Source organism: Schistocerca nitens, chromosome 8 (assembly GCF_023898315.1).
Source record: "Schistocerca nitens isolate TAMUIC-IGC-003100 chromosome 8, iqSchNite1.1, whole genome shotgun sequence".
Lineage (NCBI taxonomy): Eukaryota > Metazoa > Arthropoda > Insecta > Orthoptera > Acrididae > Schistocerca > Schistocerca nitens.
Window position 1 is genome coordinate 95931647 of NC_064621.1, and position 26934 is coordinate 95958580.

Genomic DNA, 26934 nt, shown 5'->3' on the forward strand with positions numbered 1-26934 from the left:
TCCATACCACTGCAGTCTTCATTTTTCTATCCTGTCCTGTACTGGTTCCTCCTTTAGTCTTTCCCTCACATACACATTTCGCAATCTGTCTCGTCATGTTACACTCAACCTGCTCCTCTGGAACTTCATTTCACTAGCCTGTATTCTAATTTTGTCGCTTTTGTGCATTACCCATGTCTCACTTCCGTATGCCAATATGGGGACAAAGTAGGTTCGGTATATAATTCCCTTGGCTTTCTGTGGCACCTCCTTGCTCCAAATAAGCCCCCTAATGCATTTGTACAACTGCCCTGCATTTCTGCACCTTTCATTTATTTCCATTGCGTTTCCCCTCTTACTTTCAATCATGCTTCCCAGGTACTTGAAGTTCTCTACCACTTGTAGTTTTTCCCCTCCACAAGTTATATCCACATTTGGCCTATTCTTCTTCCTTGATGTGACAATTATTTCACTTTTCTTTGCAGAGAAATGCATTCCATAATGTGCTGCCGTTGCCTCCCATGCATCTAACTGCTCTTGCACCTCCTTCTCGCAATTTCCCCATAACATCAGGTCATCGGCAAAAAGCACTGCTTTCATTTTATGATCTCCAATTGCATCTGATACTTGCTGTAGGATTTCATCCATAACAATAATAAACAATAAAGGCGAAAGTGCACTTCCCTGTCGCAGACCATTTTCCAGCCTGAACCATGCAGTACGTTCCCTCCCCACTTTCACACAACTCTCGCTTCCCTCATACATTTTTCTGACTTTTCGTGTTATCTCTTCATCTATCCATTTTGCGTTCAGCACATCCCAGAGCTTGTCCCTATAGATACTGTCATACGCCTTCTCAATATCTAAAAAGGCCATGATTAAGTCCTTCCCGTACTCATAGTGCCTTTCCTCCAGTTGCCTTACCGCAAATATGAGGTCCGTTGTTGATCTTCCCGGTCTGAAACCGTACTGCTCCTCTTGCAGTCTACTTTCAATACTGCTTCTTATTCTCTTCTCCAGGATCTTTTCACAGATTTTTCCACAGTGGCATAGCAGGGTGATTCCTCTGTAGTTCTCACATCTCCTTTTATCCCCTTTCTTGAAGATCGGGACTATAATTCCTTTCTTCCAATCCTCAGGACTTCTGTTCTCCTTCCACACCACCCTCAGCACTCTGTATAGCCACTGGGTTCCTACTTCTCCTGCTGCTCGTATCATATCCACTGTTACTTCGTCCCAACCCGGTGCCTTGCCCCCTTTCATCCTCTTTATGGCTTCTTCCACTTCATTCCAAGTTAGATCATCAATTTCCCCACTATTATAATCGTATGCTGCCTTAGGCTCTCCATCGCTGTTAGTTACCCGCTTGGCGGCATTCAACAGATCTTCAAAGTACTCCTTCCAAATCTTTTTGAGCTCATGCATTTCCTCCACAACTCTTCCATTATTATCCATGATCCTCAGGCACTCGCTTCTGACGTTCCTCTTATTTCTTACCATGGTGTAAAGTACTTTTTTGTTCCCTTCACTGTCCTCTTCTAACATTCTTGTCCATTTTTCCATCCACTTCTTCTTCTCCGCCCTTACTATGGTCTGTGCCGCTTTCTTGCTTTCCTTATATTTTACCCTAGCTTCCTCTGTTCGGGTCTGGAACCATTCTCTGAAGGCTTTGTTCTTTCGAAGTACTGCCTCTTTACATATGTTGTTCCACCATGGGGTTTCCTTACTTCTCCTCTTTGTGCTAGTTCTTCCGCACACAGTCTCAGCTGCCTCAACTAGAGCCCTCTTAAAATCTCCCCATTCTTCTTCCACTGTTCTCTGATCTTCCTTTGGCAGCTTCTTCCTGATCAGTGTCTGGTACTGGGTCCTCCGTTCATCCTCTTTCAGCATCCATGTCTTCAACCTTTTCTCCTGTATATCTGTTGCCCTCCTATCTTTTTTCTCTCACAGGGTGGCTACCAACAGCCGATGGTCACTGTCTAAGGCCTCAGATGGAATGACCTTAACATCTGTGAGGCTGCTCATCATCTCCCTGTCCACTAGTACATAGTCTACTACTGAAGTTTGGGACCAGTCTCCACTGTACCAAGTTATTTTGTGGCTACTTCTCTTCTTGTACCAGGAATTTGCGATCGCCAGCCCATTCCTCTTGCAGAATTCCAGCAACAATTTTCCTTCTCTATTTCGGTTCCTAATTCGCAATTGCAAATTCATTTAATGTGAGTTTAATTTAGTTTCTTGTTAAAATATCCTTTTTACGTGTTTCTTACTATATTTGTAATGCATTACTTTGCTTCCGAGATAGCAGAATTTCTTCATTTCGCCTAATACATGGTCCACACATTTGATGTTAAGACTGTCAGAAGTCTCATTTGTGCTGCTACTCAAAACTTTGGTCTTTCGTTGGTGTGCCCTCAATTCGTCTTCTGTATTCAGTAGATTGTTGATTAAATTCTACAAGTTCTGTACTCTACCTCACTTTCACACGGTGGAAAACTGTCTTGGGCGAATTTTATCATTAAATCCGTTAACCCTCAATTATAATCCCACCTCTGAATCTTTCTTTCGTTACCTCTGCCACAAATAGACTGAATACCACAGGAGTGAGATTGCATCCCTGCATTACCTCTCTTTTAATCCGACCACTTTGGCAGTCCGTTCCTGTGTTTCCCATTAGGATCTTGCGGGTACTAAATTACCAGCGGAAAATACTCCTAGAGCAGAGAAAATGCAATATGCTGTTGTTTTAAAGGCTCTGACTGTACAGTGGTGTAACAGCTACCTCATTAGCCGGCAGGAGTGGCAGTGTGGTTCTAGGCGCTATAGTCTGGAACCCAGCGACCGCTACGGTCTCAGGTTCGAATCCTGCCTCGGGCATGGATGTGTGTGATGTCCTTAGGTTTAGTTAGGTTTAATTAGTTCTAAGTTCTAGGCAACTGATTACCTCAGAAGTTGAGTCGCATAGTGCTCAGAGCCATTTGAAGCCAGCTGCCTCATTACCTTCCTCGCTACTTTAAAAATTTTCCCAAAAATTTCGGTATGCGAACATATTCGCGCTCTTTTTAACATGCAGCTCACCTGTCATTCTCGCGAGCTCACGTAAGTGTAACTCGCTCACGCCTACTAGTTCATCGCAGACCCGCATGGGGGCGAGAGTCCGTCCTAGAAATTGCAAGGTTTTCGAGAATGTTTTAATTTCAATAATATAAATGCAGGAGGCAGGGGACCATTATTATAATAATCACTGGTTGCCCATTTAGGCTTACTGGGTCGCAATGCTAAATGTCAAACATTAAATGTTATCGCTCATTGCAGACTAGTCTGTGAATGTGAGTTTCACATACAACTTAAAATGCCAAATCTACGCGCAGTGATCGCTCCTGGTTATCAGTTAATGGATAAATTCCGGAACTCGTCATGTGAGCAATAAAGTCATTCCTTGCCTGATGTTTGACTTCTACCAGTGCGACGCAGTCAGCCTGAATCAGGAAATACTCACTGTTTTAATTTCACGTTTGATGTTGGATAACAAATGACAAACGAAATATTTATTTTCGTGTGGTGTAGTTGCAGATAAACAATTTTCGGATTTTTTTTTCTTTGCTTATACTGTGAAATCTTGTTTCTGGCCAAATTTCATGATTCTGGGCTAACGGGAAGTACCCTATAGGTTTTGTATCAAAAATGGCCGTATCTTTTTATTGCATCGACTTAGGAGTTTCAATGTTTTACACCGCCAACGATCATAGACCCCAGTATCTGGCATAAAGTTCAAGTTGATACTCCTACCCGTTTGCGAGAAAAACTGTTTTTAACAGCCTGACAGACAGAAAGACAGACAGACAGAATGAAAACAAAGTGATCCAGTGAGAGTTCAGTTCTTACCGACTAAGATATGGAACTTTTGAGAGCTTGTCTTTCACGTACTGTATAATTGTATTATAGTATTTGCTGCTATTTCAAAATGAAAACTAAAGCAAGGCCCTCATTTATCTCTTTCCAGGCATCTTAATTGTTACACAAAATAGCGTAAGTCTGGTTCATCAATGTTACTGTGTAGAACAGCGGTAATAGAGTGCAATATCTCCACGAATCTCTTGAAAAGATAATCAGTTATTATACTCTCTGCCAACGGCCTTGCCGCAGTGGTAACACCAGTTTCCATCAGTTCACAGAAGTTAAACGCTTTCGGACTTGTCTATCACTTGGATGGGTCACCGTCCGGATCTGAGGAGCGCTGTTGACAAGCGGAGTGTACTCATCCCTTGTGACGCAAATTAAGGAGGTGCTTGATTGAGACATGGCGCCTCCGGTCCTAAAAGCTGACAGCCTACCGCTCTACATCCGCATCCAGTGACGCCTGTCTTCTAAGGATGACACGGCGGTCGGTCGGTATCGTTGGGCCTTCCGAGGCCTGGTCGGGTGGAGTTTAGTTGATAATGCTTCTAAGATGTACTTTATATGTCACGGTTATTAACGTATCATAATGTATAGCTTTCAACGAGTAGCGATTATAATTTCTGAGAGTCCATCTAACCAATATTTATATTTAGTTATTGTTCTTCGTTTCGTAGTCTGATTTCGTAGCACGAATGACTCGAATTTGATTTCAACTTTTCAGACTGCTGGTTCTTCGTAGACAGTCGGTTCATGAGCACATCTTAAGAACTGCTTGCAAGACAATCAAAGTCTTTGGCTTCGAAAGCTGACATTGACGGTTAGGAAAGAGATCGGTACGATTTCCGTTTGTTCTTAGGCTTGCTCAACTTGGATCATCCAGGTTGTGTAGTTGTGGCCAACGAAAGTTTCTCATGCATGACGTTTCGTCCTGAGCTGCGCTGAACGTGTTCAGAGTTGCTCCTGCTTCCACACAGTCCTGCCGACCGACGGGTGGATCGGACGTCGGATGGAGACATAAACACCGAGAAATGGCTGTGCACGGAGATGATGCAATGTTTCTGGAAGATCTTGTATACTGTCGCCTAGTAAAAATATTCAGTGAATATGCAATATTAGAAGAGGTTTGCCATTGACCGGCTTCATAACTTCCGCACCTTCGGCAAGAAAACGAAATATGTTCTTATGGAACATCGGAAGACAAATGGACTGGACTGAAGACATCTTAACTACAGTACCGTACGGAAGAATACCACAGAGATGATCATACAGACGACACTTTCGGATTCCAACGAAACGCATTTTTGAATAATTGTAAAAAGTAATCGAAATGCCGCGAGTAAAAGGAAACAGTACGTAATTCTTAATGCTTAGACAACGCCACAAACGAAACCATTGTCTCGCTTACCGCAAGAGGTTGCTATACGAACGCTAGTGTTGACGATGTATATAAAAGACATAGCAGCCCCTTAATTTCCTTCTGTTCGCAGACGACAATATTATACGCCACAGAGTTAGAAAATTATTGTTACGGAATGCAAGTAGACTGAAATATGATCAGCACTTGGTGCAATGACTGGTCTCTTTCCTCAACAGAAACAAATATGATGTTATAGGGACAGGCCTGCTGTCAGTTACTAGGATAGGTAATAACGCAGTATTTATGAACACCGGATAAATCTTACTATGATTAAGCTGAATGAGTCGAAGAGAGAGAGAGAGAGAGAGAGAGAGGGGTGGGGAGGGGGGAAGACCCAAGGAAAATGTGTTCGCATCGTACCGAGTTTGTTAAATCATCGCTAGAGCGGTACAAAAACGCTCATCGGAACAGAATGGTATACATACCTGGAAACGCAGTGTAGATCGTGGAGAACCTGATCAGTTCCTGGAGTCCATCTTCCGGCACAAGTAAAGAAATGGCCTGTATGGCTCAACTTACGCACCGCCCGAAAAGAAAAGTAAATCACCCAGCAGAGGAGGAAACTAAAGGGAACTTCACGGTTTGAGAGGGTACGTGAGTCAGGCGCGCACGCGCAGTTTTAGTCTCTGCCGGGAAGTTTAAAATCAGCGCACACTCCTCCGAAAAATAAACCTTGCCTATGTATTTTATTGACATTAATATTCTTCACAGGCTCTTCCTCTCCTTTTTTTCTATACTTTCCTTTTGTCCTGTCTTAGTTAAATCCAGGCATTCGGCTGCATGTTATTACTATAACATAATACTTTGCTTAACAAGAGAGTTAATGTCTGTATTTGTATAATAGTTAGTGTTCACAAGTTTTTGTAGAACTTTTCGTTTTGTAATTGATGACCAAATTGTGCCTCAGAGTACTATCAACAATAATAAAAGCTGTAACGATTGAGGAACACCAGAAATATTGTGCACACATGTACTGCAGCACGTGTGCTCAGCTCACCCCTAAAGCTCTGACCAGCTGCACGTCCTCCTCATACTTGTGGTAGGAGTCGCTCGCTACGTCGCCGTTGGATCCGTCGTTAATGTACTGCGAGCTGTCGTGCGTCAAGGTGTCCCAGATGCTCACTCCTTTGCCTGCAACACGTCGCAGCAATCATCGTAAAATATTTCTGCTGCATACTTGTACAATTCTAAACAAATATCAGAATGCTGTTTGCAGCAATAGTACGCTGTAAGAGTTGGTCCAAATTTCAGTTTCTAAAGTATGAATCGGGTAAGGCTGGCTCTTTGACGTGCTAGAATAACTAGATACAAGTATTACAAGAGAGAAAACTTGAAAAAGAATCTTCGCTGAGTCTAATTTCGGTTTAGAAACGAGAGAGGTACAGAAATATGGAGGGCGAACGTAGGAGTACAAATTGCCTCCCAAAGAAACAGAAATAATTTTAAACAATTTCGAAGAAAGCGAGGGCTGATAGATAAATGTAAGAACTATTGCGCAAGTTTGATAGACCATGCAGCCACATTTCTGATCAGAGAATATACAGAAAAATGAAATGAAAATTGAGGATATGTTAGATGACGATCAGTTAGAGGAAGTAGAGGTAACAGAGAGAGAAACTCGTGAGGTCGTATTGGATAATAGTGGCAAGACTCAAAAGAAACTAAACACTTTCGTAGGATTTATCAGTGTAGAAAAGTGATCGGCAATATAAGGAGGCGCAAGATGTTTCAAATCCTCAGACACACAGGTGTATGCTACATAGAAGACAGTATATGCTGCCAATATACACTCCTGGAAATGGAAATAAGAACACCGTGAATTCATTGTTCCAGTAAGGGGAAACTTTATTGACACATTCCTGGGGTCAGATACATCACATGATCACACTGACAGAACCACAGGCACATAGACACAGGCAACAGAGCATGCACAATGTCGGCACTAGTACAGTATATATCCACCTTTCGCAGCAATGCAGGCTGCTATTCTCCCATGGAGACGATCGTAGAGATGCTGGATGTAGTCCTGTGGAACGGCTTGCCATGCCATTTCCACATGGCGCCTCAGTTGGACCAGCGTTCGTGCTGGACGTGCAGACCGCGTGAGACGACGCTTCATCCAGTCCCAAACATGCTCAATGGGGGACAGATCCGGAGATCTTGCTGGCCAGGGTAGTTGACGTACACCTTCTAGAGCACGTTGGGTGGCACGGGATACATGCGGACGTGCATTGTCCTGTTGGAACAGCAAGTTCCCTTGCCGGTCTAGGAATGGTAGAACGATGGGTTCGATGACGGTTTGGATGTACGGTGCACTATTCAGTGTCCCCTCGACGATCACCAGTGGTGTACGGCCAGTGTAGGAGATCGCTCCCCACACCATGATGCCGGGTGTTGGCCCTGTGTGCCTCGGTCGTATGCAGTCCTGTTTGTGGCGCTCACCTGCACGGCGCCAAACACGCATACGACCATCATTGGCACCAAGGCAGAAGCGACTCTCATCGCTGAAGACGACACGTCTCCATTCGTCCCTCCATTCACGCCTGTCGCGACACCACTGGAGGCGGGCTGCACGATGTTGGGGCGTGAGCGGAAGACGGCCTAACGGTGTGCGGGACCGTAGCCCAGCTTCATGGAGACGGTTGCGAATGGTCCTCGCCGATACCCCAGGAGCAACAGTGTCCCTAATTTGCTGGGAAGTGGCGGTGCGGTCCCCTACGGCACTGCGTAGGATCCTACGGTCTTGGCGTGCATCCGTGTGTCGCTGCGGTCCGGTCCCAGGTCGACGGGCACGTGCACCTTCCGCCGACCACTGGCGACAACATCGATGTACTGTGGAGACCTCACGCCCCACGTGTTGAGCAATTCGGCGGTACGTCCACCCGGCCTCCCACATGCCCACTATACGCCCTCGCTCAAAGTCCGTCAACTGCACATACGGTTCACGTCCACGCTGTCGCGGCATGCTACCAGTGTTAAAGACTGCGATGGAGCTCCGTATGCCACGGCAAACTGGCTGACACTGACGGCGGCGGTGCACAAATGCTGCGCAGCTAGCGCCATTCGACGGCCAACACCGCGGTTCCTGGTGTGTCCGCTGTGCCGTGCGTGTGATCATTGCTTGTACAGCCCTCTCGCAGTGTCCGGAGCAAGTATGGTGGGTCTGACACACCGGTGTCAATGTGTTCTTTTTTCCATTTCCAGGAGTGTATTCCAAAACGCCGCGCATAAAAACGGTATATTCCCGGGGCTCAGACCTCGTGTTCTGTTCGTGATGTAAACGGATGATCAAGTGGTTTTGAATAGCCCTTTAGACTAGGGATCATTTGCATACCCAACAGAAGGATGTCTCATCGTACCTATCCTACAGTAGTGGGTCAAAGTTTGATTATTACACAATCTGTTGGTTCTTTCTCCAATGTATGAAGCCTACGTTGCGCCTTAAGGAGCTTATGGAAGAATCATTTAGGTCATTTACGGTTTCTGAGAAAACACGAAAAATTGCGTTTTTCACCGTCAGAAGCGAATATCGAAATAACTAGCAGCAAAAATTACTCAAATGTTAACGGTATATTCTCTAAGCATTTTCCAAAATTTTATCTGTTATCGAGAAATATCCCAAAAATATGGTTTGTGGGCATCAAAACCGAGCAGTGATTTCCAAGACGGTCACGCGTAGAAAATGACTCTAATTTTTACGATATATTCCTAGGATCTCGATCTAGAACAGCCTTGAAAATTTTCTTGATATCTTCATCCGTTTCCGAGAGACTGAGAATCAAAGTTACATTTCACCTACGCGTGAAATACGCAGCTAAATCCGGTGTGAGGCGAAAACGTAGTTTGTAAAGCGTCTTAACACGGAGACATATGGTGCAAAGCGTCTCTGTTATCATCAGAAATGTTCTTGGAACCATGAGTTGTAGTCACAACGCACACGCAAAATTTTGTGCACGCAAAATCCGGTCTGAGGTGTAAAATTAGTTTTGTATTATTTCAATTTCACATAAGGAAACTATCAAAATTTTACTGACCGGTAAATTAATTTTCATATGAGAGACATGTCTTGCTGCAGAAAGAAAAAGAAGGCATCCAGCTCAAAAATGCTCCTATCTGGGAACAAATAAAACGAATATACTCCTATTTAAAAGATTCTGACTCAAAAGTGGGATACCATCTATCTGGTTCTACCGTCCTCTGTACCTTTAAAAATTTTCGCAAAAATTATGGCATGCAAACATATTCCTGCATTTTTGAAGCAGACAGTGTCAGTGTGAAATACGTCCACGAGACTCAGAGGGCCATAGACACGGGTTCCCAAGTAGATGCCGTGTTTCTTAATCTCCGCAAGGCGTTCGATACAATTTCCCATAGTCGTTTGATGAACAAAGTAAGAGCATATGGACTACCAGACCAATTGTGTGATTGGATTGAAGAGTTCCTAGATAACAGAACGCAGCATGTCATTCTCAATGGAGAGAAGTCTTCCGAAGTAAGAGTGATTTCAGGTGTGCCGCACAATATACATAAATGACCTTGTGGATAACATCGGAAGTTCACTGAGGCTTTTGGCAGATGATGCTGAGGTGTATCGAGAAGTTGTAACAATGGAAAATTGTACTGAAATGCAGGAGGATCTGCAACGAATTGACGCATGGTGCAGGGAATGTAGACAAGTCTAACGCGCTGCGAATACATAGAAAGAAAGATCCCTTATCATTCAGCTACAATATAGCAGGTCAGCAACTGATAGCAGTTAATTCCATAAATTATCTTGGAGTAGGCATTAGGAGTGATTTAAAATGGAATGATCATATAAAGTTGATCGTCGGTAAAGCACATGCCAGACTGAGATTCATTGGAAGAATCCTAAGGAAATGTAATCCGAAAACAAAGGAAGTAGGTTACAGTACACTTGTTCGCCCACTGATTGAATATTGCTCACCTGTGTGGGATCCGTACCAGATAGGGTTGATAGAAGAGATAGAGAAGATCCAACGGAGAGCAGTGCGGTTCGTTACAGGATCATTTAGTAATCGCGAAAGCGTCCGGAGATGATAAATAAACTCCAGTGGAAGACTCTGCAGGAAAGACGCTCAGTAGCTCGGTACGGGCTTTTGTTGAAGTTTCGAGAACATACCTACACCGAGGAGTCATGCAGTATCGCTCCCTCCTACGTGTGTCTCGCGAAGAGACCATGAGGATGAAATCAGAGAGATTAGAGCCCACACAGAGGCATACCGACAATCTTTCTTTCCGCGAACAATACGAGACTGGAATAGAAGGGAGAAACGATAGAGGTACTCAAAGTACCCTCCGCCACACACCGTCAGGTGGCTTGAGGGGTATGGATGTAGATGTAGATGTAGATGTAGACGTAAAAGTAAAAAATACTGGAAGATAGTATACTGTGATTGTAGTACAGAAACGGCGAAGGAGACAATGGCAGTGTGAGAGAAAGAGAGAGAGATGCAGTGGCAGTAGAATATAGTTGACAGTGAGAGAACAGTGCTAGTGCTAGGAGAAGAGTATAGGACACAGTGCCATTGGGAGCAGAATAAAGAGAAAGAGAAAGTGGAAGGAGAGAGAGCCAGTGATAAAGAGTGACAACAATCTACGGCAATGATAATGAGTAGGAGTGAGATTGTGTGAGAAGAGACAGCAGCAGCGGGGAAGGAATGAATGAGACAGCAGCGATAAGACACAGCAGGGAGGAGACAGTGACAGTGGGGCGAGACAGCAGTAGTAGGACAGCACTAAGGAGACTGGAGACAGTGGCAGAGAGACACAAAGAAATTATGACAACGAGTCAGGCTGAATGAGTGAATGAGAATGGATAAGAAAGGAAGTGGATGGATATGAGCGACTTACTGCTATGAACTAATAGGCGCGAGCTAGTCACATTTAAGGGAGCTCGCGAGAATGAGAGGTGAGCTGCATGTTAAAAAGAGCGCGAATATGTTCGCATACCGAAACTTATGGGAAAATTTTTTAAGTGGCGATTAAGATAATGAGGCAGCCGGTACACCACTTTTCAGTCAGAGCCTTTTAAACAACAGCGTATTGCTTTTTTGTGGTCTAGGAGTATTTTCCGCTGGTAATTCAATACGTGAAAGATCCTATTGGGAAACACAGAAACGGACTGCCAAAGTGGTCGGATTAAAAGAGAGGTAGTGCAGGGATGCAGTCTCACTCCTGTGGTATTCAGTCTACTTGTGGCAGAGGTAACGAAAGAAAGATTCAGAGGTGGGATTATAATTGAGGGTTGACGGATTTAATGATAAAATTCGCCCAAGACAGTTTTCCACCGTGTGAAAGTGAGGTAGAGCACAGAACTTGTAGAATTTAATCAACAATCAACTGAACACAGAAGACGAATTGAGGGCACCCCAACGAAAGATTAAAGTTTTGAGTAGCAGCACAAATGAGACTTCTGAAAGTCTTTACATCAAATGTGTGGACCATGTATTAGGCGAAATGAAGAAATTCTGCTATCTCGGAAGCAAAGTAATGCATTACAAATATAGCAAGAAACACGTAAAAAGGATATTTTAACAAGAAACTAAATTAAACTCACATTAAATGAATTAGGACAACCATCAGTGTTGCATTCAGGTGACAAAATTCAAGCTGGTGGAGGCTCTGTAATGGTGTGGCATGTGTGCAGTTGGAGTGATATGGGATCCCTGATAGGTCTACAACGACTCTGACGGGTGACACCTACGTAAGCAACCTGCTGATCACCTGCATCCATTCATGTCCATTGTGCTTTCCGACGTACTTGGCCAATTCCAGCAGGACAATGCGACATTCCATACGTCCAGAATTGCTACAAAGTAGCTCCAGGAACACTCTTCTGAGTTTAAACAATCCCACTGGCCACCAAACTCCCCAGACATGAACATTACTGAGCACATCTGGGATACCTTGCAACATGCTATTCAGAAGAGATATCCACCCCCTCGTACTCTTACGGATTTATGGCCAGCCCTGCAGGATTCATGGTGTCAATTCCCTTCAGCACTAATTCAGACATTAGTCATGGTGCGACACTTGTGCTTGCCCGCGGGGACCATACACGATATTAATCAGGTGCACCAGATTCTTTGGCTCTTTAGTGTATGATTCCACCCTATGCATAAGGCATAAAACTACCACGTTGAAACTGATACTACCTGCTCCTCAAACGCGCAATGTCTTCACCATAGGTCAACAGATCGCAACCACCAGTTAGAAAACCAACAGCTTCTATTAGGCCACTCAACGAATACCGTAATAGGTCGCCTGTCACAAATCTTTATCCAGGGGTAGGGGTCACAGCCATGAACAACATACTAAAAACCCTGACATACGGGGTTCGAGCGTTGGGTGGGAGGGAACGGGTTAAAAGGTCACTTTTTATGTTTTCGTGATTAATTCGAAAAGCGCTGCTTCTTACGAAATTGTTTCCCAATACAAAATAGAACTTCGTTAATATTTCCTACAAAAGAAGATCCTATTGATTTTTATTTCTATGACTAGTAGTGTCCGTGTTGCAGGGGATGTAAAAACCGTAGATTATTAAATATAATGCTTTAACCGTATAAATCAAATGTTTATCTTTAAATGAAGTGGGTTCAAAACAGCTGGTAAATGTATGTCCACGTGTAAGTACAGTAGAGCTGCACTAACCGATTAACTGTGTTCCGAGGGTGAAACACGGTTGCCGGCCGGAGTGGCCGAGCGGTTCTAGGCACTACAGTCTGAAACAGCGCGACCGCTGCGGTCGCAGGTTCGTATCCTGCCTCGGGCATGGATGTGTCTGATGTTCTTAGGTTAGTTAGGTTTAAGTAGTTCTAAGTTCTAGGGGCTGATGACCTCAGAAGTTAAGTCCCATAGTGCTCAGAGCCATTTGAACCATTTGAAACACGGTTGAGATGGGTTTTTAAGGGGGTGGGGGCGTGTGCGATAGAAGCACGTGAGAAGGTAGGTCACTGGATTGTGGACACGCCTTTCCCCCTTTCAAAGGTCTGTATAGTGAAGATCGAGCAGGTGATTCCCCATTCTGTCTACCCAGCAACGTCACAAGAAGCAAGTAAGGGTGCTCTCTTGGGTAAGGCAACTTCCCCACTATGAAAGCTACACGCTTTTCAGTTGCAGGTAAGCTGTAACTCCATAACATTTCCGGTGCAGTTCTAGTATGTGAGAAGACAAAATAACGTCACGGAGTTCATTTTTATACAGGCGTTTCAGAACTCAAAGGCAAAACATCAGTAATGGCTCCCTCATATAACAAGAAAAATACGAGGCCTGTTCAGAAAGTAAGCTCCGATTGATTGCCAAATTGAAACCACAGTGAACATCAGAAATATTTTACTTGTAACAATTAGCTACACCTTTCAGCTACTTCTCTACGTAGTCGCCGTTCTGACTTAGACTTTTGTCATAGCGTTGTACCAACTTTTCAATAGCCTCATCATAGAAGGCAGCCGCCAGTGCTTTCCGCCAATTCTCCACGCTGGCCTACACCTCGTTGTCTGTGTCAAAATGTTGTCTTCAAAGACAGCGGCTCATGTGACCAGAGATGAAACTCAGGGGGAGACAATTGCGGACTGTATTGTGGGTAATCTCACATTTCCATTTGAAAACGATGCAGGAGCATCTTCATTGCCCCTGCAGAATGCGGCTGAGAATTGTCTTGAAGAAGAAACAGCACGACAGTTATGTAATGTTAGCTGCATAGCTTCAGGCGAAATTTCTCACCAGGCCCTCGTACTTGGCGGCAGACACTATTTTCTAGACATCTTTACGCACTCACTGCGAGCTCAGAAATGAGAAGAGCGACGTGATGCTAACTGGGGTTGTACTAGAGACACTACCCAACACATCTGTGCAAAGCTTTATCGGATTTTCATAGTCGTTTCCATTTCGCGACTGATCGGAGCTTACTTTCTGAACGCCCCTCGTAAAAGGCTATGTCAATATGCATCCGGAAATGCATAGTTACCGAGTTATTCGAGCATGTTGCTGTTACGCAGTGCACACTGACAAAAGATCTGTTTGCCGGAGAAAAATGTGCAACGCCGGTTACAAGCGTTACGCAAATTGTCTAATAGGGAATCAGCGTGATATATCCTGAATATCGTTCAACATGCACAGAGGAATTACAGTCATCGCCAGTTAAATGCGTAGCTTTTGGACCGTGGTTTAGTTGCGCAGCCTGCTCTAAAGTGTTCCCGTACATTTCAGTCTGCGTGTGGGGGAACCTGAATGCAGAGTTCCCTGAGGGCTCGGTTGGTAGAGGTGGACTGTCACCTGTGGGGACACGTAAAGCCTCTCGTTTGTTCGACTGCTGTTGTGGATGAAGCTACTCTCTATGCACTCGTTGTGGCAGTCTTTCAGACAGTACGAACTACAGCAGGCGTTTTAGAGCGCGTGCGGTTTTCAGTGGGGCGGCGAATGGAGGCCTATATTCTCGCAAGTGGAGGTCACTTTGAACATTCCTCTGATACGTAACCAGAGTGTACCGGCTGGCGTTACAGACGTACAGGGTAGTTTGTAGGAAATGAAGGTCGCACAAATCTGTAACGCTGGATCTGAGGACCTATACTGGCATAGCCCTCTTCTCTTCTTATTATATGATGAATCCATTCTTGAAGTTTTAGCATCGAGTTTCGAAACACCTTATACAGTGGAGTTATTTTCGTTTGTTAAGTGAATATACATTTGCAGTTGTTAACCGAGTTCTTCTGCAGAAACGCTCAAAAGACGGATCTGTCATCTGTCTTCCACATCGAAGAGCCTGTCCCAAGCGCACCATGCTGTCAATATGTATTCAACGATACCGATTTCATGGTCTCTCCCATCACTGTCTGGAACATTTATTACAGAGTGAGGGATACTGCATCACCACAACCTCAGCTCTCCCAGCATACAAAGCGGCCCAAAAGTTCTCCCTCCGAAACGGTCGCCTAGGTGTTACATATAAGGAGAGATCAAAAAGTTTGCGTTTGAGAGCGTTGTTGCAGCATTTATGCAACCCAGCACAACTCCGATGCTGTTATATAAGCACGTACAAGTAGGCAAGGGAAACATCGCTCCTTATAAATTCAGATATTTCAACGGAAGTCGAATAATGCCTCCCAACTGATTATTGTTCTAGACTTCTACATGATCAGTCGCACTCCATCAGACATATTCACACCCGTCTTGTAAGACATACTTTGTATGCGTTGTAAGTGGCTTCACTCAGCACAGACCACTCTACAAGTACCAGCAATTCCTGATAGAAAAGATTTATACAGTCTACCATTAACACAGTTGATGGCGAGAGAAATATAATAACTTTCTTTTCATTCGTTTATTCACACCTGGTGACGACAGTGCAATTACATAGCTTTACAATATGCTGTTAGCGATTTACTTACAAATTAAACAGTTATCAGCCATTGTTTACAGGATCGTATTTTACATAGAGGCTCCCTTAGCAGATGCAAATAAGTCTGCATTTAATAAACTGAAAATAACACCACTACGTAAACAAATGGTCAGAGAATTTACCTGATATATTCACAAAAGAGAACTGGAGAGGAAATTTTGAAAACAAACAATCGATCAGTACTCGTGATGGAGGAAGTCGCCTTTTCCGCAAGTCATTACAACTGCCATTCAGGATGACTAAGACTCAGTTTCCCCTTCAGCAGTAGTGTACATCAGTTCGCAATGAGTTACGTAGATTTTCCACATATGTGTTACTTGCGTTAATATTATTAGTAACTCATATCTGTATTCCACGTGATGTTAACGCTCTTTGCCGAAAATTAACAAACCCCCCTGACACGTCTACGTACTGTGTCGCCAGTAATTCACAAGCCGCGCTGTCGAGGGTCGGTATAACTTTGTAAAACGCCGCGTAGTTGTTTCTCGTAATATAGTAGGATAGCTCGACTTTCAGTTTCAAAACGAGTAGACAGTCACCTACTCGGTCTTCAGTTTGCAGACCTATGAAGGAGGAAAGTGCCTCAACACGATTCAGCGACATGCCATCTCTTCATCTTCTACCCAACACATCCCCCCCCCTTTCACTATGTTTCGCCCCAGAACACAATGTCCCCCTCCACGTGGAAATTATCAGTCCTAGAGAAAAAATAAATATCAGCTTTTATGTAGGAAATTTAAGCCAATTTAACTTCGAGTTATTAAAAAAATCACAGTCCTCCCTCAACCATCAAACCCCGTCGTTTAGGACTTTTAGTATGTTGTTCATAGCAATCAATCCTTCCACAGCAAACAAATTTGAAACTACTCGAGTTTTTTCGCCAACTTTCCTTCGTTAATTGGAGTACATTACGGCTCTCTCTTCAGACAGTAGCGGTTCCTGGTGGCAACTGCCGAAATACCGTCTCCATCGACTATCCGGTATGCGGGAGCAGCTTCTATCTGGTGGTTGCCTTCACAACTGTCTGTTCGTCGACACGGCGTCGCAGATGGTGGAATTTACCAGTGTGGGACCTACGACACTTTACACTTTCGTAATCACGGAAGGACACTTGTATGCGCGGGTCGGGATATGCAAAGGAGGGGAAGAGTAATTGCAGTGTAGCGGACGAGCAAGTGGTTAGAGGTTGTTGTTGTTGTTGTGGTCTTCAGTCCTGAGACTGGTTTGATCCAGCTCTCCATGCTACTCTATCCTGTGCAAGCTTCTTCATCTCCCAGTACCTACTGCAACGTACTTCCTTTTGAATCTGCTTAATGTATTCATCTCTTGGTCTCCCTATACGATTTTTGCCCTCCACGCTGCCCTCCAAAACTAAATTTGTGATTCCTTGATGCCTCAGAACATGCCCTACCAACCGGTCCCTTCTTCTTGTCAAGTTGAGCCACAAACTTCTCTTCTCCCCTATTCTATATAATACCTCCTCATTAGTTATGTGATCTACCCATCTAATCTTCAGCATTCTTCTGTGTGGTGTCACCGCCAGACACCACACTTGCTAGGTGGTAGCCTTTAAATCGGCCGCGGTCCATTAGTATACGTCGGACCCGCGTGTCGCCACTGTCAGTGATTGCAGACCGAGCGCCGTCACACGGCAGGTCTAGAGACACTTTCTAGCACTCGCCCCAGTTGTACAGCCGACTTTGCTAGCGAAGCTACACTGACCAATACGCTCTCATTTGCCGAGACGATAGTTAGCTTAGCCTTCAGCTACGTCATTTGCTACGACCTAGCAAGGCGCCATTACCAGTTTATATTCAGTGTAATAATGTCTAAACAAGAGCGATGTTCTCCAATTGTGGATTAAAGTTAAGTATTCCGACAACTACGTTCTTTTCTTTATAGGATAATTACTTTACCTTGTTCCAGACCTCACGCCAATCTGCGTGAGCTTAACGCGTGCATTTCGGCTACCTCCGAGTGGCTTGGCTGTCTCGCTACGCCACTACATTCTGTTGCACCACATTTCGAAAGCTTCTATTCTCTTCCTGTCCAAACTATTTATCGTCTGTGTTTCACTTCCATACATGATTACACTCCATACAAATACTTTCAGAAACTACTTCCTGACACTCAAATCTATACTCGATGTTAACAAATTCCTCCTCTTCAGAAACGCTTTCCTTGCCATTGCCAGTCTACATTTTATATCCTCTCTACTTCGACCATCATCAGTTATTTTTCTCCCCAAATAGCAAAACTCCTTTACTACTTTAAGTGTCTCATTTCCTAATCTAATTCCCTCAGCATCACCCGACTTCAATCGACTACATTCCATGATCCTCGTTTTGCTTTTGTTGATGTTCATCTTATACCCTCCTTTCAAGACACTGTCCATTCTCCATTCCGTTCAACTGCTCTTCTAAGTCATTTGCTCTCTCTGACAGAATTACAAAGTCATCGGCGAACCTCAAAGTTTTCATTTCTTCTCCATGGATTTTAATACCAACTCCGAATTTTTCTTTTGTTTCCTTTACTGCTTGCTCAAGATATAGATTGAATAACATCGGGGAGAGGCTACAACCCTGTCTCACTCCCTTCCCAACATCTGCTTCCCTTTCATGCTCCTCAACTCCTATAACGGCCATCTGGTTTCTGTACAAATTGTAAATAGCCTTTCGCTCCCTGTATTTTACAACTGCCACCTTCAGAATTTGAAAGAGAGTATTCCAGTCAACATTGTCAAAAGCTTACTCTAAGTCTACAAATGCTAGAAACGTAGGTTTGCCTTTCCTTAATCTTTCTTCTAAGATAAGGCGTAAGGTTAGTATTGCCTCACATGTTCCAACATTTCTACGGAATCCAAACTGATCTTTCCCGAGGTCGACTTCTACCAGTTTTTCCATTCGTCTCTAAAGAATTTGCGTTAGTATTTTGCAGCTGTGACTTATTAAACTGATAGTTCGATAATTTTCACATCTGTCAACACCTGCTTTCTTTGGGATTGGAATTATTATATTCTTCTTGAAGTCTGAGGGTATTTCGCCTGTCTCATACATCTTGCTCACCAGATGGTAGAGTTTTGTCATGACTGGCTCTCCCAAGGCCGTCAGTAGTCGTAATGGAATGTTGTCTACTCCCGGGGCCTTGTTTCGACTCACGTCTTTCAGCGCTTTGTCAAACTCTTCACGCAATATCATACCTCCCATTTCATCTTTATCTACATCATCTTCCATTTCCATAATATTGTCCTCAAGTACATCGCCCTTGTATAGACCCTTTAGATACTCCTTCCATCTTTCTGCTTTCCCTTCTTTGCTTAGAACTGGGCTCTTGACGTTCATACAAGTGGTTCTCTTTTCTCCAAAGGTCTGTTTAATTTTCCTGTAGGCAGTATCTATTTACCCCTAGTGAGATAAGCCTCTACATCCTTACGTTTGTCCTCTAGCCATCCCTCCTTAGCAGTTTTGCACTTCCTGTGGATCTCATTTGTGAGACGTTTGTATTACTTTTTGCCTGCTTCATTTACTGCATTTTTATATTTTCTCCTTTCATCAATTAAATTTAATATTTCTTCTGTTACTCAAGGATTTCTACCAGCCCTCGTCTTTTTACCTACTTGATCATCTACTGCCTTCACTACTTCATCCCTCACAGCTACCCACTCTTCTTCTACTGTATTTCTTTCCCCCATTCCTGTCAATTGTTCCCTTATGCTCTCCCTGAAACTCTGTACAACCTCTGGTTTAGTCGGTTTATCAAGGTCTCATCTCCTTAAAGTCACACCTTTTTGTTGTTTCTTCAGTTTTAATCTACAGTTCATAACCAATAGATTGTGGTCAGAGTCCACATCTGCCCATGGAAATGTCTTACAATTTAAAACCTGGTTCCTAAATCTCTGTCTTACCATTATATAATCTGTGGTGTCACCGCCAGACACCACTCTTGCTAGGTGGTAGCCTTTAAATCGGCCGCGGTCCGTTAGTATACGTCGGACCTGCGTGTCGCCACTACCAGTGATTGCAGACCGAGCGCCGCCACACGCCAGGTCTGGAGAGACTTCCTAGTACTCGCCCCAGTTAGACAGCCGACTTTGCTAGCGATGGTTCACTGACAAATTACGCTCTCATTTGCCGAGACGATAGTTAGCATAGCCTTCAGCTACGTCATTTGCTACGACCTAGCAAGGCGCCATTACTAGTTACTATTGATGCTGTAAAACATATACCGTCAAGAGCGATGTTCACCAATTATGAATTAAAGTTAAGTATTCCAGTAGTTACGTACGTTCTTTGCGACTATAAATTCCTTGTCCTGTTCCAGACCTCACGCCAGCCTGCGTGAGCTTGAACGCGTGCCTTTCGGCTTCCTGTCATTGTGGATTGGCTGTCTTGCCAGTCCACGACATAATCTGTCTGATACCTTTTAGTATCTCCAGGGTTCTTCCATGTATACAACCTTCTTTCATGATTCTTGAACTAAGTATTAGCTATGATTAATTTATGCTCTGTGAAAAATTCTACCAGACGGCTTCCTCTTTCATTTCTTATCCCCATCCCTTATTCACCTACTACCTTTCCTTCTCTTCCTTACTCTCAAATTCCAGTCACCCATGACTATTAAATTTTCGTCTCCCTTCACTACCTGAATAATTTCTTTTATCTCATCATACATTTCATCAATTTCTTCATCATCTGCAGAGCTAGTTGGCATATAAACTTGTTCTACTGTAGTAGGCGTGGGCTTCGTGTCTATCTTGGTCACAATAATACGTTCACTGTGCTATTTGTAGTAGCTTACCCGCACTCCTATTTTTTATTCATTATTAAACCTACTCCTGCATTACCTCTATTTGATGTTGTATTTGTAACCCTGTATTCACCTGACCAAAAGTCTTGTTCCTCCTGCCACACTAATTCCCACTATATCCAACTTTAACCTATCCATTTCCCTTCTAAATTTTCTAACCTACCTGCCCGATTAAGGGATCTGACATTCCACGCTCCGATCCGTAGAACGCCAGTTTTCTTTCTCCTGATAACGACGTCCTCTTGAGTAGTCCCTGCTCGGAGATCTGAATGGGGGACTATTTTACCTCCGGAATGTTTTACCCAAGAGGACGCCATCATCATTTAACCATACAGTAAAGCTGCATGCCCTCGGGAAAAATTACGGCTGTAGTTTCCCCTCGCTTTCAGCCGTTCACAGTACCAGCACAGCAAGGCCGTTTTGGTTAGTGTTACAAGGCCAGATCAGTCAATCATCCAGACTGTTGCCCCTGCAACTACTGAAAAGGCTGCTGCCCCTCTTCAGGAACCACACGTTTGTCTGGCCTCTCAACAGACACCCCTCCGTTGTGGTTGCACCTACGGTACGGCCATCTGTATCGCTGAGGCACGCAAGCCTCCCCACCAACGTCAAGGTCCATGGTTCATTGGGGGGGGGGGGGGGGGGTTAGAGGTAGCACGAGGATATACGTATAAGACAATGTAGAGCGACAGAAACCCACTATCAGACCCTGAAGGCAACGAAATAGTTGGGGGGGGGGGGGGGGGGGGGAAGCGTTTATTTTACGACTGTAGCGAAATTAAATAAACAATTAGGTAACAAACAGTAGCTTCATTGTTGAGAAGACGTTCACAGACCTTTAGAATAGTTGCATACAACTAGCACATTACAAGTGTTACAGTCCATTGCCTGACGTTTTAACACTATGGATCTTCATTGTCACTATTGCCATTCACAAAACACACTCAGAAAATGCTCGATCCCACGTTTCTTCATTTCTTTCTCTGTTTCATTTCCACTGGCAGTGTAAGCTCATTGTTTTTCAGCTTCACTAGGGGAATCAGTATTGCTTCCCATCATTATGATTACCACTATTCGAGTACTTACGTCTTCCAATATTTATGCTCACCTCCAGAGCTTGGTCCAGCAAACCCTCGCTTGAAATACACTGTTCATCAATTTTATTTACGCGTTTCTTCCAGCCTTGTGCAAGCAGTTTGTTCATCCACAAGGTGATTCAAAAGTCATGTCTCATAGGACAAATAGGGTGAACTAAAAATCCACTGACAAACTTTCATAGCTGGTAGTATAGACCACAAAAAGAAAAAATGTCTACAATAAACATGGGATTTGAAATGCATAACTTAAGAGCTATGTGCACTTAATCTTCGATACTGTGAACAAATCACTTCTACTGCGAGGTCTTAACCATATTTTGAGAGGTAAGAGTGTGAATAAAAACCTTGAGAAAATTCCAGTAAACATGGGATCTAAAATGCATACCTTACAACCTGTGGCACTTGTTCAGCTGACGAGATACATTTCATAGTATCGGAGATGCACAAGTACTTGTAGCTCTTAAGGTATGGATTTTTAAAGCCCATGTTTGCTGGTTCTCGTTCGCCCTACTTGTCCTACGGGATGTGACTTTTGAATCACCCTCTATAATTGTTGGTGAAGGGTCCACTCTGAATGTCATAATGGTTCAGAAACGCCGATCTTGTCTCTTCCCCATATCAGCACTGTAGGATTCAATTCTGGATGGTATGAAGGAAGTCGTGACAAAGGATGACAATCTTCGGTTAAACTACTGTACATTATGTACGTAATGTGACCCGTATTATTCATTTTCATCAATGAGTGCAACTGGGGTCTCAGCATGTCCTTTTCCTTCAACCAGGACATCATTTCTCTCCTCGTGGAGACTGTTGGTGGAGCATGACTCACTTGCTTATTATGGTAAGAGGCGTTATCTAAACGACGACAGCATCAGGCAATAGATTTGATATTTCCCTGATCCACTTTTATAATTTGAGAAATTCATGTAGTTGTGAAAATCCCCCGTTTTTTGGCCAGATTTAAACCTTACGCAGGATCTCCTTGCTTTCGAAACATGTTTCAACAGAATCTGTAGTGAGTTGTCACTCTAAATATACGATGCTGTGTGACAAGTATGAACCTACGTCTCGTCCACAACGACAATTGGACCAGACTCACTTCTGTGCTTTCGGGTACTCTTTAAGTAAGTTGTTCGTTTTGTCTTGAAACTACTTTGTTCCGTTTTTATACATCTTTCGAAATTTATTAAATCGTATGACTTCTTATAGATTTCCTTTAAAGTAGGTCTTCTCTTATCTGTAATGTAGAAATTATTCACAACACAGCGAATGACTTGCTCATTAAAGTTCTCTAAACTTGCCTTCCAAGATCTTCTGGGTCTTTCCTTATAAGGTGCTGAAAATGTTGGGGATTCAACTAGCTGCAGTTCTCTCTTCATTCGCCGAACGTAACTGAATGATACACAAGTTTTCTTCTTGCAGACATACTAAATGGCCAATCAGTTGCAAAGTAAAAACATCTCCTTCAGAAGGAAATATAGACAACTGGATTACATGTTGTGGTAGAAGTACGTTACGATGTAGCCGAGAGGCGTCAGTCAAATATCAAATTCCACCTCCATAATAAACTACAACATGCACAGCCTGTTTAGGTGTTTACTATTTCTACAAGGAGATTTCATTCTACGGATGCTGCTCCAGGCATGTACAAAATTTTACGAGGTACGCAAGTTTCTTTGGTCACTCGTTTCAATGTGGATTTTAGTTTCAATGGAGCACCTAGCACAGTTTCTTTGTTCGTAAAGTGGTAGACATTTGCAGCTACTTCCCCTGTTTGAGTATGAAGAACTTTGCCTTGAACTTGTTTCGCACTGGGTGGTATCTTCGACTTCGAATGTGTCTCCCACTAGTGGAGCGCTCCACCCGACGCTTTCGATCAACTGAGAGGGGTCCCCTACGCATCTTATTTACAATGTTCATGTCGGTTTACAGGGAGTGTATCAGTATCTTTAAACCTGAGAGTGAGGGCGCTGCGGTCGGCTTATCGTGAGTTTTTGTCGTGATATTTCACGAGGACACGCTGAAACACTTGCTAATATATACACAGCTCTCTTGAAATCATTCACAACGCGATTTGTTTTCCTTAGTCAAAAATGTACTTGTTTAACGTCACCACTTATTTCCAATAACGGTCACGGCACACCAAGTGCAGTAATATCACACTCAATTCACAACACTTGAGATAAAAGTGATGTCATTTTGACATCACATCCTGTATCAAAGATTGCAGGACCTGCTATCGACTTCCGTAATCATTCGATCCGTGTCCTTCTCTCGCGTGGAATTCACTTCGTCTTTTGCTTTCCTATAGTAAACCACATTTTGCTTCATGCATTGTGCGTAGAAGCGGAATATACACACAAGCAAGAAGCTGACATAATAATGTTGTTCCCATACATACACCTGAAATTCCTCCACAGTCCATGTGAAATGTTTACTTTCATCATAAACTGGTATCGTCTACACACTGAGGAAAGCACTGCCTATGTTGTTAATAATAGTTGGCACTGTTTGTCACTTTTTCCTTTGAGGGATAACATTTTCCAATTATAGACTGACTTCTGAAACTAATTTTCCAGTTTTTCTAAAAATGTACTGACGCTGGTGAGACACCTTAAGGAACCCTGTTGAATATTTACGTTATTGCATTCAATTCTGGCTGGCTTCAATTAGTTTTTTGCTTGTAAATCAGCAAGACGTCTCATTTTCGATGCTGATGCAGGCGCAATAGGAAAAATAGGTAGTACAACATTTTCAGTTAATTTCGAAGTTATTCTTACCGACCTTTTAGCCTCTCACTTATCTGTGGCTCCATCACATGAATGTCTAACTTAACGCACTTAGGAGAATCTTAATTTCGAGGTTAACGTATCTTCACTTTAACTGAGGCGAATGTTACTGCCTGGAACGTCTCGTTCACCTCACGTTTTGTGAAATGAACGGGCACAGAAGTGCAACGTCAGTCTTTTAGGAACAATAAAGTCCGCTGGATGTAAAACATTTAGCTTCCAAAAGGGGGGGGGGGGCGAAGGTGTACTTGCTGCGGGAGATGGTTAAGAGTCATTGAAACAGCATAGTGGCCAGTGAAGCTGGTAGCTTCACAGGGAAGCAAACAAATAACAATTCGACTGCTAGAAGTAGATGTAAAACATGGAATACCCAGGCAGACAAAACACATCAAATAACACTTCTTGCAAACACACATCACTCGGGAATCATAAACTGTCGTGACGCAGCAACTTGTGATGGAAAGCTTATTCTGTTAATATTAAGGGTAAGAAACGGCCGGCCGCTGTGACCGAGCGGTTCTAGGCGCTTCAGTCCGTAACCGCCCTGCTGCTACGGTCGCAGGTTCGAATCCTGCCTCGGGCATGGATGTGTGTTATGTCCTTAGGTTAGTTAGGTTTAAGTAGTTCTAAGTCTAGGGGACTGATGACCTCAGATGTTAAGTCCCGTAGTGCTTAGAGCCATTGGAACCATTTTGGTAAGAAACGTGTACACCTGCCTTAGTTAACACATGCGAGGCACGAAAGTAGAACTAAGAAAAAAATTTACGCCTCACGTCCCGCTCATGACAACACCGATAGACGGCGAAGGTACAGGATTTGAATCCTCTCCAGCAGAAGGTGCGGACACCGTGCTTTCTTTTTACTCGTATTTCGTAGTGACGCAGCACGCTCAGGCTGAAAACGTTTTCTCACACCACTCCGTGACAGCGGAACACGGAAATGCAGGGGGCTCGCCAACATTGGCTGCGGGGAGAGAGGCGTCCCTACTCCACTCAACGGAATGCGGGAAGCACAACCGGTAGCGAAGAACATCATCATCAGATGAAGAGACAGGCAGTGCTGCGTCTGAAGATGTCTGCATGATCTGGCTACCTTGACGAGAATCCGCAGTAAGCTGTTGCTCTGTCGTGTCAGACTAAGGGATCGCATTTCACTAGAGCACTGCGAAGGCAGAACAGCAGACGATGTCTCGGTTAAATCATCGGAACCCACCGGAACGGACGTTCCTATGGGTGGAGGAGAGGACGCAGATGCAACACTCATTTCAACATCGACAGAACAAGCCTCATCATCCCGGGCGAAACAAGAACAGTTATTATCGTCCGTATTCAAAGCGTCACCACTGGAAGAACCTCTCCACCACCATCTTCTCGGAGAGGCGAGACTGGGGAAGGGGCAACTTGAGTCCTCCGGCGTTTAACTTGCGCAACAGGTGCCGGCGTCTTAACGGCAACTGGTGCCGCATCTGAACTTGCCAGTATCAGCGGAATCGAGCGAAGTGGTGGGTGGAAAGGTTGGGGGGGGGGGGGGGGGAGGGGGGAGGCAGTGTCTACACTGTGTCCTCTAAAGGTGGAGAAGTACTGACAGCAAATTGCAAACACTAATCCTGCTAATCTCAACGGACGACGTTTTTCATAAGACGACTGTAAAACCATAACGCAGCGCGGGCAATTGGATCTGGGATGGCCACTTTCATCACAAAGGAAGTAAAAAAGAGACACCTGTTAACTTCGAATATAAGTTTGAAGGTAATAAATTCTCTTCTGAATGTATGTGTCTGGTGTATCATTGTACGGAAATGAAATATGGACCGGAAAGAAGAAAACAGAAAATTTCGAAACGTGATGCTACATAAGAATTCTGAAGATTAGATACATAAATCGAATAAAACGAAATTTATGGGACAGTCTTATTAAAGGTAAAGACCAGTTGATGGAACACGTTGTGAACCATCAAGGGATCCTGAATGAGATAACGGAGGAAAGGGGGAGGGTGGGGGTCAATGTTCAAATTAAATAAGCAGATTCAGATGGATGTAAGATGCAGCAGCTAGGCATGGATGAAGGGACTTGTGCAGCAGACAGTTGTAACAAAGCAGTCTTCACACTGAAGATCACTACAATAACACACGTTTCTCGGTTGCTAGTTCGAAAATAATTTCTCTGCCCGGGACTGTGTGTTCAGCTTCTGTTTACGTTGTTTGACGCACTACTCTCATCGTTAGTTTCTAGTTTTTCGCTAATCCCGGGAATCAATTGAACTTTATCAATTAAAATACTCTCGAAGCAAGTACTGAAATGCGTTTAACTGACAGCCAAAAACAAATCGTTTGTTATATTTTTGGCAGAAATAAATGTTGCAGTCTACACAAACGAATGACGGTGGTGTGAAGGAATGTTTCAAATGTGCAATGAACGCCGATTTTGACTGACGGATTGAGAACACTGTTACTAAACAATGGATTGAATGGTAAGTCACAACATGAAAAATTAACCACAGTACAACGAACTTAAGGAAGTGAAAATAATA

At 43.7% G+C, this 26934-nt stretch overlaps 1 protein-coding gene across 1 annotated transcript in view; it reads right to left on the reverse strand.

Moving 5' to 3' along the window:
* Positions 1–26934, reverse strand: part of LOC126199419 (myrosinase 1-like) — a 100150-nt gene that overhangs the window by 71063 nt on the left and 2153 nt on the right. The window contains exon 2 of the mRNA XM_049936337.1: positions 6294–6427. Within this exon, the coding sequence (XP_049792294.1) occupies positions 6294–6427 (134 nt within the window). The remainder of the gene's footprint in view (positions 1–6293; positions 6428–26934) is intronic.